Genomic DNA, 20,164 nt, shown 5'->3' with positions numbered 1-20,164 from the left:
AAAACTGTCTCATTTTTCTTTTTAAGTGTCCCAGGGTTTAGCACAGAACCCGTGCACAGGAGAGACCAAATAAATATGGGAAGAACAAACAAACATACCTTTCTGTGCTTTAATAAGCTGTTTTCCAATTTCAAGTGTCACATAGGCTGTGCCATTTAGAACTATGTCTGTTATGGTCTTCCAAGCATTGGGAGAGAGTCTTTCAGTAGGGGAAATAAAATTTCCTGCTGCATTGTTTATCACGACCTAATTAAGTGGATAAGGCAAGTTACATAAACTTTCAGAAAAGGAAGAACATTTTCCCACTAGGGCTTTTAGTTTTTAAGCTTATTAATCCAAATAATACAATATGGCTGAAGTTCACAGTCAGCTATTTAAACAATACTATGAGCCTGGGTTCAGTTTCATGTTCTTTGAGTCTGAAAATCTCTTATGTTATTTCCCAAGTTTAGAATCCCAACCCGTCTTTAAATTAGGGTAGACTCTATTATTAAGGGAGAAAAACAGGGTCAGGATGTTTATCATGTAACTACACTATTTCAGAGAATCTCAAGAAATGCCTTTGAATTTCTGGTACCATTTTACTTTAACTTGATGAAATTCTTGGTCATTGATCTGTTTCTTCACTATCAACTGCTTAGTTGTATGACAGATTCAATATTATTAGATGGTTTAAAAATATCATTAATATAGAAAAGTACTCTCATTGAGACTATTGGAACAAATAGCTTATTTCTATTAAATGCACCAAATAAAAGTGAAATGTCCATTTATATCTCAGGTCTTGGAAGAAATTTGGAATTTCCTGTAGTTTTTCTTATTTGTACTGTTCTCATCCACTGAGAAATAATCAAAAGTTATTGAGAAGAGCAAAGACCATGAATTATGTAAACTTGGACAAACTGCTCTTGTTATTTCATAATTTTATTACATAAAATGAAATCAAGTTTGTTCCATGATTATAAATGCATTTTTAAAGTATTCCTGCAAGAAAGGAGGGTAGTAGTCCACTTAATCTTCTCCCTGCTTTAAGCAGAGTTGGCATTTTCCTAGGGACAGAAAATAAGTGCTTCTCAATACAGCCCTTGCTCACATCAGAGTTTATTTCCTTTTTGCATCCTGATAGAAGTTATGAACTTCAAAAGACTCGCATTTCGGCTTTATCACCATTACGCTTACATCAGGAAGTCCTGCGACTTTGATCAGTTCCAACACAGTGTTCCGAACCATATCAGGATCCCTCACATCACACTGAATTGCATGAACCTGCATAAAACAAAAGAAAAAAGAAATCTATACTCCCCAGATGACCTACACCAAAAACATGAGTAAATTACTTAAACATGTTATAATTCACAAATTTAATTTAAATGACTCTTTAAATGTACCTTATTTCCAGTTTGAGAAGAAATTTGTTCTGCAGTAGCTTTCAAAACATCAATCTTCCTAGAAATAAACACATGGTACATGGCATGAGTTCTGAAATAACTTCATATTTTTCTTTTTAATTCCATAAGTCAAATGACACAGAGAATCTAGCTTAAAGTGAATGCATTTTGAGAAGATATGAGTTATATATACACACAAATCAATTCGAATGAATTCATTTTTAAAAGTTAAATTCAAACCATTTTTATATATCTGATAGCAATTCACTAAATTGGGCACTTTTATACCATTTACTTTGACAACTAAGATTTAAATTACTACCTTAATTACAATCATTGAACCTGTTTTTCCACCTAAGCCAGCTTTACAAAAATTAAAAATAAAAACATTCATGCTATAATGTTAGTAAGTTGTTCAGATAACCTGTAGGACTTCAGTCTTACGTCCCTGAAAGAAATGCACAAAATAAACCACAAATATAAATTATGTAGTATTAAAATGAAAATAATATTTTAAAACACTTAAAAACATTGCAACATTAAAAACAAAAATGTTCTGGTCAATGAGCATTTGCGAGTGACACAGTAACTGTCATTCAGATGATCTACCTAAAATTTTACACCACTTAAAACTGGAGGAAGGGGTGGATCTTGTGCTAGTCACCAATGCTCCAGAATTACATAGTCACAGGGTATCAGGATATGCCTAAGAAAGAAGAAATTCCTTCCACTTGGTTTTACTCTTCCCATATTCATCACAACAGATGTTTTGAAATATCTGTGCCTCTAAAAGAAAATGGAAGGCTTATTTCCATTATCCTGCTACAAGGTTAATTGTCAATTGAAGCAGTAATCACAAACACTCCCACTGAAAACAAAGCAGCCTCTACATAGTAATATTTAACTTCATACATAGAAAAAAAAATTCTATAGTCTGGATTTGGGAAAAGTAAACATCAGTTCCATAATTGTCATTGTTTCTATCATCTCAAATCATAATGACTTTTTCCAAGGAGATTTATTTAGTAATCTGCAGAATATTTCATATAAGTTTAAGATGCAAATCAAACACCCCAGCAAGCAGTGTTTTCAATACTGTGGCACATCCAGGTTCTTCAATAGACTCTGAAGCAAACTGCTGAGACAGACTTACCGGCTGGCTATCACACACTGAGCACCCAGGCTAGACAGAAAAGTTGTCATGGCTTTGCCAAGGCCAGTACCTCCTCCAGTAATAAATGCAACTTTTCCTTGAAAGCTATTAGGTGGCAGCATCACTTTTTGAAGGGGTGGAAAGAATTTTGAACGTGAAGCTTCCATGTTTTGATACAATATTTTTGTTACATAACTGAAAAACTGAAAGGGAAAAAAACAAAATGAAGCAAGTCGAACTGCAGACATATATTTGTACAAGAGATATTTTTAAATTTGTTCTTGAACTTAATATTAATTAAATTACTGGATTAATACAAATGTACTGCAAACATAATTATTGTATTTAATCAATTATTATTCCTTTTAGTAATGTAATGAAGAGCTTAAAAAGCATGGGTACTAGAGCTAGACTAAATAGTGTGGAATTTCTTCCTAGTTATATAGAAAACAGAAAGTTATTTAACCTTTCTGTGCTTCATTTTCATCTATAAAATGGCAATAAAAGAACTTTATCCTCATAGGATTACCTGAAATAATTATAACTATAGTATATAGCATACGTATGTATATATGTATACAACATATATGTATAGCACATTAACATGTACTATATGTTCTACACATACTAACATTACTTGCAAGGGTTTTACTTAAATTTTACTTTTAAAAAACTAATATAAAACATTCTTTTTTAAAAGAATAATTTGGATAAATATCACATTTCATTTTTTAATTACTGAAGAAAAAAATTACTTAAAAATTCTTTAATGCTAATTATATCAAATGCCTCTATGTTTTCTTCTAACCAATAAATTTAGAACAGATAAAATATTTCTTTTATATTTAATTTGGGGAAAACCAACCCATTTTAAACCAAGAAATATTAACTTTGCTCTATTTTATATTTTAAAAATTTATAATCACATTATATTTGAAAATCACTGCTATTCTCTCACATTTAATTTATAAAAACAAACTTTTAGAGTTAACATAATGAACAACAGGAGCTACCATTCATTAAGAAGGGGTTACCATATGCCTGGGTCAAATATTAAACTACGTAATCACAGCTACCACATGAAATAGGTATTATTTTTATCCCATTTAGAGGAAGGGTTCAGACATATTAAAACAATTGAGCAAGTTGCAGGAACAAGATTCAAACATGAGCTGACAGGCTCTGGAGCCCTCCTCTGATAACCACCTTGTATACTGCCTCTATTTAGTCTCCAAGCTCCTGCCTAATGATCACATAAGTGAGGTATTTGATATTCTCCCACCAGGAAAACAATCACAAGGTTAAAACTCCAGAGTCTTATTTTTTCCTGCTAGAGTATTCCTGTAAGCTAAAGAAGCTGCCATCAGTTGATCGAGGATATCCAGAAATTTCCCCTAAAGAAATTAATCAGAAATACGGTCAATAATTTAGAGGAAGGCTATTTAGCAACTGGAAATTACACAAAACATTTACGATGTGAAGTTAAGTTAAAAAAAAAGAAAGAAAGAAAAAAAGAAAGAAAGAAAAATATATAGTATGTTCTTAAATAAAAACAAATGCTCAGCAAAAAAGACTAGAAGGAAACAATAGCAGTAAGCAATAGATGGATTATTTACCATCTACCAAGGTCTCTTAGACTTTCCTCCCAAAGACTTCATATGGTAAATTCTGTTGCCATTCTCATTTTATAGATGAGGAAATTGAAGCACAGAAAGACCATATAATGCATTTTTAGAGACAAATACTAAGTATTTCACTACTTATTTGTATAGTTTTACTTAGTAATAAAGTACTTATATAATAAGTACTTTAATCCATCCATAACATGAAGAGAGAGCCTACAGAATTGGAGAAAATCTTTAACACATGCACCTCAGATAAAGCATCAATCTCCAGGATATATAAAGAACTCAAAAAAACCAAAAAACAACAAATTGGCTAAGGAACTGAAGAAATACAATCAACAAATACATGATAAAAATGTTCAACATCTTTAGCAATTAGAGAAATGCAAATCAAAACCATACTGACATTCCATCTCACTCCAGTCAGAACGGCAATTATAAAGAATACAAGCAACAATAAATGTTAGCAAGTATGTGGGGAAAAGGTATACTCATACATTGCTGGTGGGACTAAAAATTGATGCAACCACTATGGAAAGCAGTATGGAGATTCCTCAGAAAACTTGGAATGGAACCACCATTTGATCCAGTTATCCCACTCCTCAGTTTATACCCAAAGGACTTAAAATCAGCATACTACAATGACACAGCCACATCAATGTTTACAGCAGCTCACTTCACAATAGCTATACTATGGAATCAACCTAGGTATCCTTCAACAGATGAATGGATATAGAAATTGTGGTATCTATATACAATGGAATATTACTCAGCTTTAAAGAAGAATGAAATTATGGCATTTGCATGGAACTGGATAATATCATGCTAAGCAAAATTAGTCAGTCCCCAAAAACCAAAGGCTAAAGATTTTCTCTGATATGCGGATGCTAATTCAAAATGCTAATTCACAATGAGGGTGGGGGGGCTCGGGAAGAAGAGAGGTACTTTGGATTAGACAGAGGGGAGTGACGGGAGGGGAGGAGGCATGGGGTAGAAATGATAGTAGAACGGATCGGACATTATTACCCTATGTGCATATATGATTACACGACCCATGTAATTCTACATCATATACAACCAGAAAAATGAGAAGTTATACTCCATTTATGTATGATGTGTCAAAATGCATTCTGTCCTGTATAACTAATTAGAACAAATTTTTTTAAAAGTACATAAGTGATCCAAATCTAAGATCTGTCTGACTTCAGAGTCTATTCTTTACAGTTATTACCTCTAAGTGATGGGATTATGTATAATTATTTGTTTATTATTCAGTTTGGTTGGTTTTAGTATTTACAAAATCCACCCAGTGATGTTATAATCAGGAAAAATGTTATTGAAAGATAAATTTTGAAAACGTATGTAAAAAAATTGAAGATAAACTGCAAATCGGGTTATGTTCAATGCCAGTCATCATATTTCTCTTAACTTCATGTTGACACAGCTTTTTTTTTTTTTCTTTTTGGTATCCTTTTGCCAAAGCTTGATAATCTCAAGTAACCTATAATAATCTTTTTCTACATAAATGGCAGTTTTACCTAAGGCTGCCACCACCTCCAGAATTACTGCATTAAGATGATGAATCAGGAAGTTTGCATGAGTAGGCTGGTAAATTTGTCACTACCTAATAATAATGAAAAAAATGTATTCTAATTTTCCAAAGGTGCTACCATGAATATTTTTTACTTAGTTTGTGGAGAAAATTAGATGTGTGGCTTTATGAAAAATAACTAAAGAAGATATTTATATACAACTTAAAAACATTTTCTCAACCTCCTAACTGGTAGGGGAAAACTTCTAAAAGTAAAACATCACATTTGATAATAGTAATAATACTAGTAAGTATCTATAACAGATTATTGCATAACAAGATCTTACCTATCTTTTCTGATCTGATCAATACTGATCTTATGACTTCATCACTTTATCAATCCAAAAGTAAAAAAAAAAAAAAATACCCTGGTATACTATTTTAATTCACATTACCCTCTGACTATCCACAGCATATACGTGAATATAAATTCAGCCGTCCTTTGGCCTGTTCAAGGTTAGTTGTTCATCTCAACACTGAGATACATAGATGATCAGGTCTCACAGGATCACACTGTATTCACTCACATATTTCTACAAAGAAGAATCCTGAATAACCATAATTGTACTTGGGCATTTCCTTTGAATTATAAAAACTGGATACAAAATAGGCCTCGAAAGATTTTTCAAATCTTGCTTTGTAGTTTTTCAAAACACAAGTTGTATAGAAATAAGTTGTTTTTGAAAATGTAAATACAAACTAAACGTCTTCTTCTCAGGAAAGGAAACAATAATGTGAAGAGAGATCCTACAGAATGGGAGAAAATCTTTACACAGATAAAGCATTAATTTCTAAGGTATATAAAGAACTCAAAAAACTTAACACCAAAAAACCAAATAGCCCAATCAATAAATGGACTAAGGAACTGAACAAACACTTTACCAAAGAAGAAATAACAATTAATCAACAAATATTAGAAAAAATGTTCAACATCTTTAGCAATAGGAGAAACACAAATCAAAACTACTCTAAGATTTCATTTTACCCCAGTCAGACTGACAATTATCAAGAATACAAACAACAATAAATGTTGTTGAGGATGTGGGGAGAAAGGTGCACTCATACACTGCTGGTGGCAATGCAAATTCGTGCAACAACTATGGAAAGCAGTATGGAGATTCCTCAGAAAACTTGGAATGGAATCACCATTTGACCCAGTTATCCCACTCCTCAGTTTATACCCTAAGGACTTAAAATCAGCATACTACAGGGATGTAGCAACATCAATGTGGTTCAACTCACAAGTCAGCAACTCAATTCACAATAGCTAAACTACGGAACCAACCTAGGTGCCCTTTGACAGATGAATGGATTAAAAAAAAATGAGATACACAAACACATACACACACACACACATACAATAGACTACCACTCAGCCTTAAAGAAGAATGAAATGATGAACTTTGCCAGTAAATGGATGGAAATGGAGAATACCATGCTAAGTGAAATAAGCCAACCCCAAAAAACAAAAGCCGAATGTTTTCTCTGATATGCAGATGCTAATTCACAATGGGGGTGGGTGGACTATGGAAGAATAGAGTTACTTTAGATTAGAGAGAGGGGAGTGAAGGGCGGGGAGGGAGTATGGGGATAGGAAGGATAGTAGAATGAACCAGACATTATCACCTTGTGTACATATACAACTATATGACAGGTGGGATTCTACCTCATGTATAACTAGAAGAATGAGAAACTATACTCCATTATATTTGATGTATCAAAGTGCATTCTACTATCATGTGTAACTAATTAAAATAAGTTTTTAATATTTTTTAAAAGAAAATGGAAATAACACCTTTCCTATCAAGATTCATTTCCCTGGAGATCTTTGGTGACCTAAAATTCTTAAGACTCTCTAAAGTTCTCCAATTTTGACAATACACATTTATTTTTTAGTGTTAGAAGCTATAATCTGCCTCAAGAAGATTGGCTATGACTGGTGTACCTCCATCTCCAAACTTGTCACTTTCCCACATCATATAAACAATATCTTCCTCCTTTCTGTATTGCTAAATCACACGTCAACTAATGAGTCACAACCATGCTTCTAACATCAAACTGGCAATTCTAATGGTCATGACCTTATCTCTTCCCTGGAGGATAAACACTGTTGTCAACAAGAGTCACACCTAAATTACTTAAGGATTTGGGCGAGTCTAAAATGTCTAGAGTCAAAATCTAAAGAGGTAGATTGGTGATCCTAGGCCAAATGTGTCTTATAAAACCAAATTTGAAAATTTCAAGTCAATATTTAAATACTAGGTGAATTCACAAAATTCAGAGACGCTACCAACACTTGGGTCCACCTTCCTACATGATTCAGCATAACCATGCCTGTCCTTTGGGACAGGTCCTGGCTCTGCTTGGCTCCCAGGGCCCACAGGGAAAGTAAGCCCTTTTTACTGCGTGGCCTCTTTCATTTACAGAATCTTTATGAACCTGAGGTATTTGAGTATAGGACCCCTAGTCTAAATAAAACCAAAAGCAATACAGAAGAAGAAGGTGAGGGCTGGATCTTCATTTGTGTATGTGTGTGTGTGTGTGGGGGGGTTCTTTTGGCACCATAATATAAGTTTCTGAAATTTCATATAAAACAGATTTCTATAAAAATATTCTTTTAATGTGGTAAGATATATTTTTCAGCAAATTGTTTCACATCTGTAAAAATTTATATAGTAATAGCCTCTTACATGTAAGTTATGAAGATAAATTTATATTTAAATAAGCATTAGCTTAGCTACTTTACTACCACTACTATCATCATTGTCTCTACTAGTAAGGCCTCCATATTAAAATCCCATTCCTCAAACACAATGATATCCTCCAGAATCAAAAAGAAAAAGTCAAATTCTTGAGTCTAGCATTCAAACCACAGCACAATATTGCCTTGGCCTAGCTTCCACCTCACGGACTTTCTAACTCCTCAGCATTCCCAAAACTTGTCAAGCACTTTCATCTTCTAACCTTTGTTCCTGCTCTCTCTTTAACCTGAATACCCACTGTCTTTCTCAACCTAGCAGAATCAGCTTCCAAACCAAGCAAAAATGTCAACACCTTCCTTGAAACTTTTAGAAGTGCCTCCTCAATTAAATATGGTCAATGAACCTCTCCCTCCACTAGACTCTTGACTTCCACTGCACTCAGGAAGGCAGAACATACTTTATTCCTCACTGTCACAGGGTGTCTGGCTCCAATTAGGCATTCAACAAATGCTTGTTTTATTGGATGTAACACTGGTTGGCCAGGCTCCAATTCCATTCAAAAATGCACAGAAGCAGACATGTAGTCTTAACACAAATATACAATACAAGTCCAGCTCTTTGCCACTTATTTTAAAAAATCAGAAATCATTTCCAATGACCACAAATTACAGCATCTTAACTGTAAGCTTATACCAAGAAAATCAGAATCTATCTGAGTATTAATAAGTCAACTACAAATAGGAAAAAGGGCTTAGAAAAAGTAGCCCACACAAAGAACATACATATGATCATATTTATAAGTGAATAAGCTTGTGTAAACAAAGGAAGATATCAGTTTTCTCTTACCAGACTGATTTAAATTCAAAATTTCATAATACAGAACAAAACGAACAGTAAAGTCACTCACTCTATTGATATGAACTGTAGTAAGTTTGGAGATCAACTTGAAAACATTTATCAAAATATTAAATATATAAAATTATATTAAATATAAATATACTTTTATTCAATAGCTCCACATTCAGGAATTTACTCAATAGATAGACTCATTTGGGAGAGGTGGGAAAAGAAGCTCTGTTCAAAGATATATACTAAGTGCCAGGGTGGCGGTAAAGGGAAGTAGAGCACTTGCCTAACACACAAGACTCAGTTTGATCCCAGCAAAGCAAAAAAAAAAAAAAAAAGATAAAAATAAAATTTAAAAAATTTTATTTACAAGAAAAGAATAAAATACTAACAAATTTAATAAAAGAAATGCAAAAATGCAATATTTGTTAACTGAAACCTATAAAACATCATTTTAAAAAAATTAAAGAAGACCTAAATAAATGAAAAGATATCCTATGTTTATGTACTGGAAAACTTCATTTTGTGTAGAGGTTAATACACCCAAGATGATCCACCGATTCAATGATATCCCTATCAAAATCCCAAATGGGCTTCTGCAAAGGTTGACTAAATTACCTAAAATTGATATGTAATGCAACAGAATCCAAACAGCCAACAAGGTTCATTAAAGTATGGCTCTATTATCTACTAAAAAGAGAACTTATATGCTGAATATAAACATTGTTATATTATTGATTCGGTCATTCCATAAACATTTGGTGAATACCAATAATGTGAGACATTATGTGTTAAGTGAAAAACTCAAGACAGAGAAATATATATCATATGCTCCCATTTGGGTGTTTTTTAAAAAAATGAGAGTATCTTTGTACATATGCTGATATATATACAAAATTTGTTGGAAAAACCCATAAGATATTATTCATTATAGTAACTTCTTGGGAGAAGTTCTTACTGTATGGACAACTGTATATTCTTTGGTATAGCTTGAATGTTCCATATGTTCATTAATTAATGTCATTAAAAACAGTTAACACAAAACTGAATCACATATATGAGCACACAATACAGGAAGGGTGTAAAGAAAAACAAAGTTATAGGAAGAAGAAAAGTGGCATAGGATCAGTTTCAATATGGACATATGCCTTACTTGAAGTGTAAGTACTCTATATTCAATACTTGAATGTGAGCTTTATAATAGACAATGAAATAATTCCATTTCTTTTGGGGGAGGGGTTTGAAGTATATGTCAGTTTGGAACAAATATTTTTAAGTCAAATTTATTGATTCAAATTCCCATCCTAAGAACTTTACAAACTTGGCCTTAGCTGTAATATAAAAATGTCAGGTTGGTAAACACTGGCCAACCATAATTTTCAAAGGATGCATCTGAAAAATGCTCACTTTTGTACTACTAAAGCACCTCATGTATTCCCTGCACATACTAACCCTTCTATAGCTACATCCCACTTTATCTTGTCCAGTTGCTAGAAGCTACTGTCAGTGCCACAAAATTATTTTTTCAATACCCAGACCACTGCTTCCTCAGCATGGTGCACGAAGTTCTTGGCTGGAGTATCCAGAAATACAAAAGGCAGCTAGGTAGGATGCCCTCTACTGGATGTTCCAGTGCAGAAAAGGATAGTCCCACAGAATTAAGAATAGTCTGACCCTAAATGCCAGTAGCAAAGGTTAAAGAACTAAAGTACCCAAACTCTTCCACATCCACAGCTCACCACAGGCCATGGTAAGCTGGTGCTCTGTGTCTGTGTGGATTGCTTGAGCATGTCCACCCAATCTTTAACCTAAAGCAGCGCACTGCATAGAGGACACTGGTGTCTGAGCTACTGCAGAGCACAGACCTTGTTCCCACAGCAACTTGAAGGTAAGGCTGAGCAAATATAAAAGTGCCTCACTGAACTCCATGGCTAGGCTGAATCATGCAACTGCCAGTAGCAAGACAGAAATTACATTTTTGAATAATGATACATGTTATAGCAGGGAACATGAGTCCTTGAAAAAGTAGATGCTCTGTGCTATAGAGTGTACTCCCCATTTTTATCACAATTCTTATCTATCTGCAGTTAGATAGAGACCAAACAGATGTTTCCCAATACTATACAGTGGAAAGAGATGAAATCAGAGAGTAAATTAGGAGGCAATTTGAAACATTCAACTAGGATCTTCACTCTTGTCTGCCTTTCATTTGAGTCATCTCTTACTGATCCCCTATTCCATAGCCAAAACTAATGTGACTCTTTTTTTTTTTAACCAAAAATCAGAATCCCTGCTCTCCCAAAGGGTTTCTTTTGATTTGGGCACTTGCTATTGTGAAAAAGCACTAGAGATAAACGTGACATTATGGTTAGGTATACAAGCAAGTTTTATGGCATATGCTATGCCTCAGACCCTGTTTCAGGCAATGGCAATATAGCAGTGAATGAAACAGAGACAATGGTCGCTCCTTAGCGATATTATATTTGGGAGAACAAGGGATGAACAAATTAAGTGAAACAGATAGTATATTAAATGTTGATCTGTACTGCAGGGAAAAATTAGGCATGGAATAGAGGCAGAGCATTGCTACTTTAAATAGGATGGTCAGCAAAGGCCTCACTGATGTGACATTTGAGCAAAGGCCTGAAGGAGGTAGAGGATGAGTCACTCAATTTCAGGCAAAGGGAAGAATATATAGCAAAGGCCCTTAGGAGGAAGCCTAGTGTTTGGAGGAAGGGCAGGAGGTCATCATGACTGGAGTAGGAGAGAGGGAGTCAGGGGGAGGAGAAGACAACAATGAGGCAAATGGATCACACAGGCTGAGTCAGTCTCTAAGCAGACTTTCACTTTTGTTCTGAGCTGACCGTAAAGTCTGAAAAATTTTGAGCACAGGATTAACATGATCTGCCTTAAGTTTTCAGAGACATTTTCTGGCTGCTATGTTGAGAATGGAGGGTAGGGAACAAGGTTAGAGGCAGGGAGACTAAGCCATTTGTACAGCAGACCAGGCAAGACTTGACAATGGCCTAAGCCAGGATGTTAATCATTAGAAATGGCAAATAAAATTACTTGCAAATATGAAGGTCCAAGAAAATGAGGATGTGATCAGTATCACTACACCTAACATTGCCTGGTTCAAATCTTTCTTCTTACTTTAAGTCCAACCTCTTTATACTTTGACCTAGTTTTTCTAAAAATGGATAAATAAGTGGTCTATTTGGTCACTGAAAAGGTCAAGGCCATTCAATTGACAAAACTTTTTCTACCTGTCTCAACTTTACCTCAATACCTCTGCTACTTCTGCATTGTCTTCATGTTCTAGAAAGATTAAGATTTAACTGAGCTAGGAAGAAGAATTGAGACCCATCAGACAGGAGGCATTAATTAGGTGAGAGATATTGGAGCATTAAAAATAGAGACAACACATTCCACACACTGAACCTATAAATTAGCTTGCACCCAAATACTAACTGGCTAGAAGTAATAAGAGAAGAGCCCAGGATGGCAGTGTAACTAAAATGACTGGATTGACATGAGAAGACCCACATTGGAGGACTGAGGATAGAGTTCTAGACTTGAAATGCTGAAACTGGGCTCTTTGCCACACCTACTATAAGAATGAAGAACACTTTCGGCAATCCGCCTGCAGAATCACTCTGAAGAGACACGTATTAACTGTGAAGAGTCCTAAAAGAACCCTCCAGAGGGACATCAATACAGAACTCAATCTCCTTGGAAAGAAAAGAGACACCATGTTGACAAATGATGGAGAAACAAAAAGGAACTGGCTACTGTTCACACTGTCTGTAGCCACATACAGAACATGATCCAGGGGGAGATTCTGGGCACGACAAGATGAGGCCTGTGTATGCTTATTTCTCCATCAGCACTGTTATTCAGTGCTTGGGTAAAAAAATAGTCTTAGGGTTCGGATAAGGACAGGTAGTGCCTATTCAGATAACAAGCCCAGAAAGAAGAGTTAATCCTTGAAGGAAATGACACTGAACTTGTTTCACATTCAGCTGCTTTGATTCAGCAAAGAGTTAAAAACAAGGATATCGATATCAAGAAGTTCTGGTCTGCATCTATGTTCCCGAACAGTTCAGCAGACTGATGAATAAGATCTAAGAGTCATCCTGTTTCTGTATGAGGTTCTGGGTTAAGAGACCAACTAGTGATATTTTAGCGATTCAGTAAAAGACCACTACTCTAAGGAAGGACAGAAGGCAGGCAGGCAGGCAGGCAGGACCTAAACCAGTTTTGAAACAGAAAAAAAACAGAGTTTTTGTGAAAGCTTACAGATCTGTCACTGCTTTTAGGACACTGTATCTTTCCTCTCTATCCACTGCCTGATTGCAAAGGCCCATATCTCACACCATTCACAAATACTGAGGGCCTACTCAATGTCATTTTTTTTTTTTTTTTTTTTTTTTTTTGGTACTGGGGATTGAACTCGACCACTGAGCCACAATCCCAGCCCTATTTTGTATTTTATTTAGAGACAGGGTCTCACTGAGTTGTTTAGCACCTCACTTTTGTTGAGGCTGGCTTTGAACTCTAGACCCTCCTGCCTCAGCCTCCCAATCCCCTGGGATTACAGGTGTGTGCCACTGCACCCAGCTTGGTGTCATCTTTTAATAGTCTCCCGCCTCCAGTCTCTGCTCACCCCAACCCACCCACAATGCTGGTCTCCAGGGAACTCAAAATGTGACCACATTACTTCTCTTCTTAGTATTCTCCAATGGCTCTCAAGAGTTGCATAAAGTGCAGATTCCTCAGCTTCACAGAGCGTGCCAAATTGTCAGGACCTAGCTCTTGCCCTTCTCCCATGCCTCATCTTATTTGAAATTTATACTCGGGGGGAAAGTGCTCAGGGGTCCACCAGTTTCCTACCTCCCTATCTGTCATGAATCACTCCCCACCATCACTCCCACTTCATCATTCAAACCCAGAGTTCTGTCCCCCTCTCTGACACTCCCAGACAGAATATATAAGCCAGCAGGAGTCCCAGCGCCTGCTGACATTTCAAGATTCACATCACTCCTCTCCTCCACACAACTCCTCCTTAAATGCCCCCTTGAATAGTGGCATGGTCCTTAGCTCAGGAGTCAAAGACAGAGATCTGGACTTCATCATATACCACACATTTGAACCATCATTCCAGATCATTTTAGTCCTTAGTAGCTTTAACACTGCCCCTAGTTCAGGCCCTCTCATCACTTTTGTTTTGACTTCTGATCTCCCTCTCTCAAGTTCCACCCAATGAAATCATCCTCCTGCTTGCAACTGTGATGGCATCATATCACCTTCTCAGCCCCTTCCAATCTTCCATCTTTATCCCCAGCTCCTGCCTTCAACCATTCAACATATCTCCTAAACATTCCTCCACTTCAAGTCTCCCCATAGCCAGTGCCATTCCTCAGCTGAGGACAATCACTCAGGTTTGACTATCTGCCTCCACTCTAAACCCCAATTCCATGGCTTCAGAACAAAACTCTGATACATTCATGTGGCCAGCAGGCTGCTGTCTCTCACAGCCTGTTTCTGTATAAGGTTCTGGGTTATGAGACCAACTAGTGATATTTTAACGACCACTCTTCTGATAACCTCTAATTTGGGGCCTTCACACAGCCCACTGTCTGACATAGAACTTTCTCACACCTCTCCCACTGGCTGACTCCTCTTCATTCTTCATGACTCAGCTTAAATATGCACCCAAAACAATGCTCCCATAAAACTAGACGCTCTCCAATGCTGGGTGAGGGAGGGATAGGAAATGCTTCCTCCAAGGTCTGGTATTTCCCTTACCCCCACCTTTTTTTTTTTTTTTTTTTTTTCAGCACTGGGGACTGAACCAAGGGCCTCACACATGCTAGACAAATGCTGTATCATTGAGCTACATCCCCAACCCTTTTTAAAATCTGATTTTGAGACAGGGTCTCACTAAATTATTAAAGCTTGCCTGGAACTAGTGATACTCCTGACAGCCTCCCAGGTCACTGGGATTACAGATGTATGTAAACCACCACATCTGGTTTTCATGTCTCTCTTTCACAGGTAGTTCAGATATGTGGCTCCAGTCTCCTTTCTGCCTCCTTAGATATCCTATCCCTGTAGAGATGGTTTATCTGACTGGCAAATTCTGAGAGAATCACTGGGCATGAGAGCTATCCGCCCTCTTGGGAGCTAGCTGCCCTCAGAGAGCTAGTTTTGCCCTCCTCCTGAGTGGGAAGTCCAGTCAACAGTTAAGGTCCAGAAGGAACTCAAAACAAGCCCTAAAAAAAGCAATACTAAGGATTTAATCTTTACTCTTGTCTTTCAGTTAAAAAAAAAAAAAAAAAGAGATTACTTATTTTGTATCACCTCCAAAATCAACATCCACCCCAACATGCACCATATTATATCATGATGTCATTACACTGTAAGTTTTTTGCATGTAACAATCAGTGATTCTTCTCACTCCTATCTCTCTGGTACAGTGCCTAGCACACAGTAAATGCTCAATTTGCTACATAAATAAGGGAAGCACACAATATCCTGGCCCCCAGAAGCCTGACCAGTCTCACTTTTGCCCTCACATGTCACAAATTCCACAATACCCATACACTTGAATTTTAAAAAATAGGTCACACTCCAAAAAAGAATCATGCTGTTCTTCTGTGTGTATATGTTGTGTGATACTAAGGATTGAACCCAGAGCCTCACACACGGTGGACAAGTGCACTATCACTGAGCTACATCCTCAGCTTGATGACCTCTGAGGCCCTGTATTCTATTCCTGATTCAGTTCTAGGCTTCCCTCCTGTAGGAAGCCTTCACTGCCTCTTATAGACGGTTTCATGCCTGTATATATCAGAGTACAGGCTTTCAGTTTATAGATGTCTGGTGGTGACTCACTAGACTTTCATTTTTCAGACATTTTAAAAATATGTAAAGAGTTTACTCCAAACCAGATGTAATAGAGCTTATGTTCTAGAATGTTAGGTTGGAATGGCAGTGTGTGTCAGTACTAATGAATCTACAAAGAATGGTAAAGCTTTAAAAAGTTTCATAAAGTAAACTTAACCTTACCACAAATTCTGATATTGCCTACTTTATTTCAATTTACATTTTAATATATTTTGTGCTACTACATTGATTTCAAGGCCCAACAAGAGCTACTATTTGCAGCTTCAAAATATGAATGTGGCTTATAATCCCAGAGGCTCAAGAGGCTGAGGCAGGAGGATCACAAATTCAAAGCCAGCCTCAGCAACTTAGTGAGGTCCTAAACAACTTACTGAGAGCCTCTCTCAAAATAAAACATAAAAAGGGCTGGGGACGTGGCTCAGTGGTTAAGTGCCCTGAGTTTACCCCTGGTACCAAAAAGAAAAAGGATTAAAAAAAAAAATGAATGAAAGTTTTTCCCCATTGAAGGTAAAATTGTCTTTTCAATCAAAGACCACCAAAGAATACACAAAACTTAGTAGAAATGTAAAGTTAGCATTTCCTGATAAACTGAATGATCGAATGTCTTCTTCAGGGGAACCAAGAGCAACTGAGAACAGGATTCATATTTTTTTAATTATTTCATCTCCAGGACATAGCACAGGGTCATTTACTGCTCTCAAAAAATGTTTATGGTACTGAATTTCAGCCCACTAGCTAAAGGCACAATTTAATATACCATTTCACAAATAGGTCTTATGACACAGGAAACATTTCTCTTGGTTATAGTAACAAAATATTCAAATTAGGGGTTTTAATTGTAACTACTTGTATTTGCCCTCAAAAACATGAGGTTCCTGGAACAATCTCCCACTTCACAGATGTGAAGACTTTTCTTCTACTAGGAATTAAAACTCCAACCTCCATGTGCCAATGAGGGAAAAACCACATTAACAGTGGGCTCTCTGGCCTCAAAACCTCAAACCTCGAAACTTCCAGTTCTTTTAAGCAAAGGAATTTAGCAAATAAATCACAATTAATTTTTAAATGAGTTCTTTTTTTTCTTCTCAAACTGTGTTGTCTACTTGTTTCAGAGGAAGTGGGATATGTTCTAACTGACCTTATTATGACAATACTAATGATCTGTGTTCAGAAAAATAAAACAAAAACTGAACCTTTTTTTACCTCAGACTGTTGTAGATTTCAAATGAGGCAGTTCTTGGTGGGGTAAGAAAATAGTTTTGGTTTTGGGGTTGTTTTTCCCCCCACAATAGTCTATAACTTTATTTTTACAGGAAGAGGAAACAGTATCAACAAAATCCTCCCTAGTCCTGAACAAATCTCATTTTAAAAGTTCTCTGACTTGAAAGAATCACCATACCCATTCCTGTGTTCGTAACTGGCACCAATGCTGCCCATATTCTTCTAAAGAGAACACTATGGCTATCCACTCTTTCAAACTGATTTTTTAAGAAAGGTTTTTTAACAGTTGACAGATAAACTTTTCTACATCATGAGATGCACCTCTCCCATATTTAACCCTGGGAAGGGGTCTATATACAGTTTAGCTTTTGATTTTTTTGTTTGTTTCATTTTTACGTGAATTTGCTTTGTGAAAATTCACTGTACAATGTGGGGCCATTTCTGTCACATTCACTAAAACGGACTGAGAAGCGGGAAAAAAAGGGACACCCTCTGTTCAGAGATGCCTGCTCCAGGAACTGTATCACAGAACCAATCCAAGAAAACAAACTGCCGATTCTATAAGACTTCTTTTTTCTTAGCAACTACCTACAGAACTGCCAGCTATGATCTTAAGACCACCTTTAGCCTGCCAGCTGCTAAAAGTAGGTAAGATGCCAATGAACTTTCTTCCAAAATAGCTATTTCTCTGTCCTAATAAAACCTCTTGGTTCTCTGGACATACCAGCTACCCAGTGTGGACTGCAATCCAAATAAAAGTCCCTTGACTGGAGATTCGTCTCTGTATTTTTAACTTCTGAAGGGCTGTATGAATGACTGAGTTAATTAACACATTAAGGTATCTTAGCAGAGTTCTTGCCTAGCAGGAGCCGGGGTCTGGGTTCATTTTCAGAACGAGGGGAGGGGGTAATGAAGACTTCTGATCGTGAAAACACCAGCGCTCCCTCTGGGGACCATTCCCGACAAGGCCGTCTCACCAGAGGAGCTGTGACGTATCCTTTCCTACCTCCTTCCGCCTATTTACACACGACTTCGAAACTTGCAGGAATCGCGGAAACGGAAGACCGCGGGCCTCCCTATCCACCTACGCTCACCGGCCTTCTTAGGTGAAAGGGGACTGTGACCCGCGCCCGGCTCCTCGCAGTGCACGCGGCTGGGCCCGGGCAGCTGCGCGTCCACGCTCCTCGCGCAGCCCTGCGCCTGGGGCCCGGGGTCCCCGCTCCGCGCGTCCCGCCGCCTCCCCGAGGAAGGCTCCAGCAGGGCGCTCGCGGGGAGCAGCCGGCCCCTCAGCCCCTCCGGCGCCGCCTTACCCGCCGAGGGCCGAGGCCACAGGGCAGCTGAGACACCCGAGCAAAACACACGCGGCCCAGTAACGCCATGTCACCTCTGACACTCCGGCCGGAAGGCCCCGGGGCTTTCAGGCGGGCCCGGCAGTACCGAGTTCCGGGGGCCGGGCCCGGGCGCTGGCGGCTGCGGGAGTGCGGGCAGCCATCCCGGGTCCGCCGCGGACGCGATCTCGCGGCCTCTTGGCCACTTTTCCCCCTTGCCTAGACCCAGAGCGTTTTGAAGAGCGGGCATAGAGGTTCTGGTGCTCCCAGTGTGGGTGGACGGACACCGGCGCCAAACAAGGGTCTGCAAAATTGCAGAAACGCGCTACATACACCCCTTGCCCACCCAGTGCCAACACCCTTCTCGGTCATTTGTGTCTGTTCCTTAAGTGCGCGTTTAAGTCCATTGTCGATGGCGCGCTAACTCACAAACTACCAGCGGAACAGTATCTCAGATTTAAAACAAGGCTTCGCTTTTCCTAAGGAGAAGCTGCTGCTAATTTGCAGGACACACCGCCGCCTATCGCCGAAATGCAGTGTGGCATGGACCGTCCGGACAGTTTTTCTCCCACAGGAACTGATACACAAAGGTAGATAGATCCTGGAAGAACAGGGGCTTGAACGGCAAGGGTCTGTTTACTTCCCCCCAAATTTTTCCCTATTTTTGAGGTTTGGAAAATTTTGAAAAAAACTCGCAATCCATGGATCATAGAAATACTGAAAAAAATAAAACTTACATATCATGAATGCATTAGATACATATAGCAAAGTCTATTTTATTATGTACTATCAAAAAATAGGCACGAATCTATTTTTTAAAGTCAAAAAAGGCACACAAACATGGACCATACATGGTGCTATTTGTAGTCAATAGAAATGTAAAAAAAGGTCAAGCTTCAGCATTAAATCATAGATGCATAAAATTAACTGTAGTACATATTATGTTAATCATTTCATAGCCACTTCCTTTTGCTATTACTGTGAGCTTGGGTGTCACCATCTTTTAGATGATCTGCAGTACATATTGCAGTAAAAAGCGATCCCTTGAAGTTCTTTCATGTTTTTTTGCTGAATATAACATAATCATTCAAAATATGTGCTGACTGTTAATGTTAATGGTAAGGCTTCCAGTTGACAGCAGGGTATTACTAGGTAAGTTTGGAAGGAGTTTCGGAAGGGTGGGTTAATTTACCATTCTTTTATCCCCCCTTCAGCACAATAGTGAGCCTTCAACAAACATTTATCCAATGAATAAGTATTGATATTGTTGCCATTTTCTAAACATGGGAAAATAAAAATAGAGGAAAACTTGTAGCATCCATAGGAGCTACTAAGGAATAGACTAGAAGCATGAAAGAAAAATGCCATTCCAGAAGCAACAAATTCTTTCCATTAGGTAGG

The 20,164-nt window shown here is 37.6% G+C and overlaps 1 protein-coding gene across 1 annotated transcript in view; it reads right to left on the bottom strand.

Annotated features, from left to right (window-relative positions):
• DECR1 (2,4-dienoyl-CoA reductase 1) overlaps nucleotides 1-18,902 on the bottom strand; it is a 39,694-nt gene extending 20,792 nt beyond the window's left edge. Inside the window, exons 1-5 of the mRNA XM_079143815.1 lie at nucleotides 18,746-18,902; nucleotides 2,542-2,744; nucleotides 1,389-1,446; nucleotides 1,180-1,266; nucleotides 99-246 (exon numbers count right to left, since the gene is read on the bottom strand). Coding sequence (XP_078999941.1) covers nucleotides 99-246; nucleotides 1,180-1,266; nucleotides 1,389-1,446; nucleotides 2,542-2,744; nucleotides 18,746-18,814 — 565 coding nt within the window. The 5' untranslated portion in view covers nucleotides 18,815-18,902. The remainder of the gene's footprint in view (nucleotides 1-98; nucleotides 247-1,179; nucleotides 1,267-1,388; nucleotides 1,447-2,541; nucleotides 2,745-18,745) is intronic.
• Nucleotides 18,903-20,164: the final 1,262 nt, after the last annotated feature.

This window comes from Sciurus vulgaris (genome assembly GCF_902686455.1).
Source record: "Sciurus vulgaris genome assembly, chromosome: 1".
In the NCBI taxonomy this organism is placed as follows: domain Eukaryota; kingdom Metazoa; phylum Chordata; class Mammalia; order Rodentia; family Sciuridae; genus Sciurus; species Sciurus vulgaris.
This window is presented reverse-complemented; position numbering and strand designations above follow the sequence as displayed.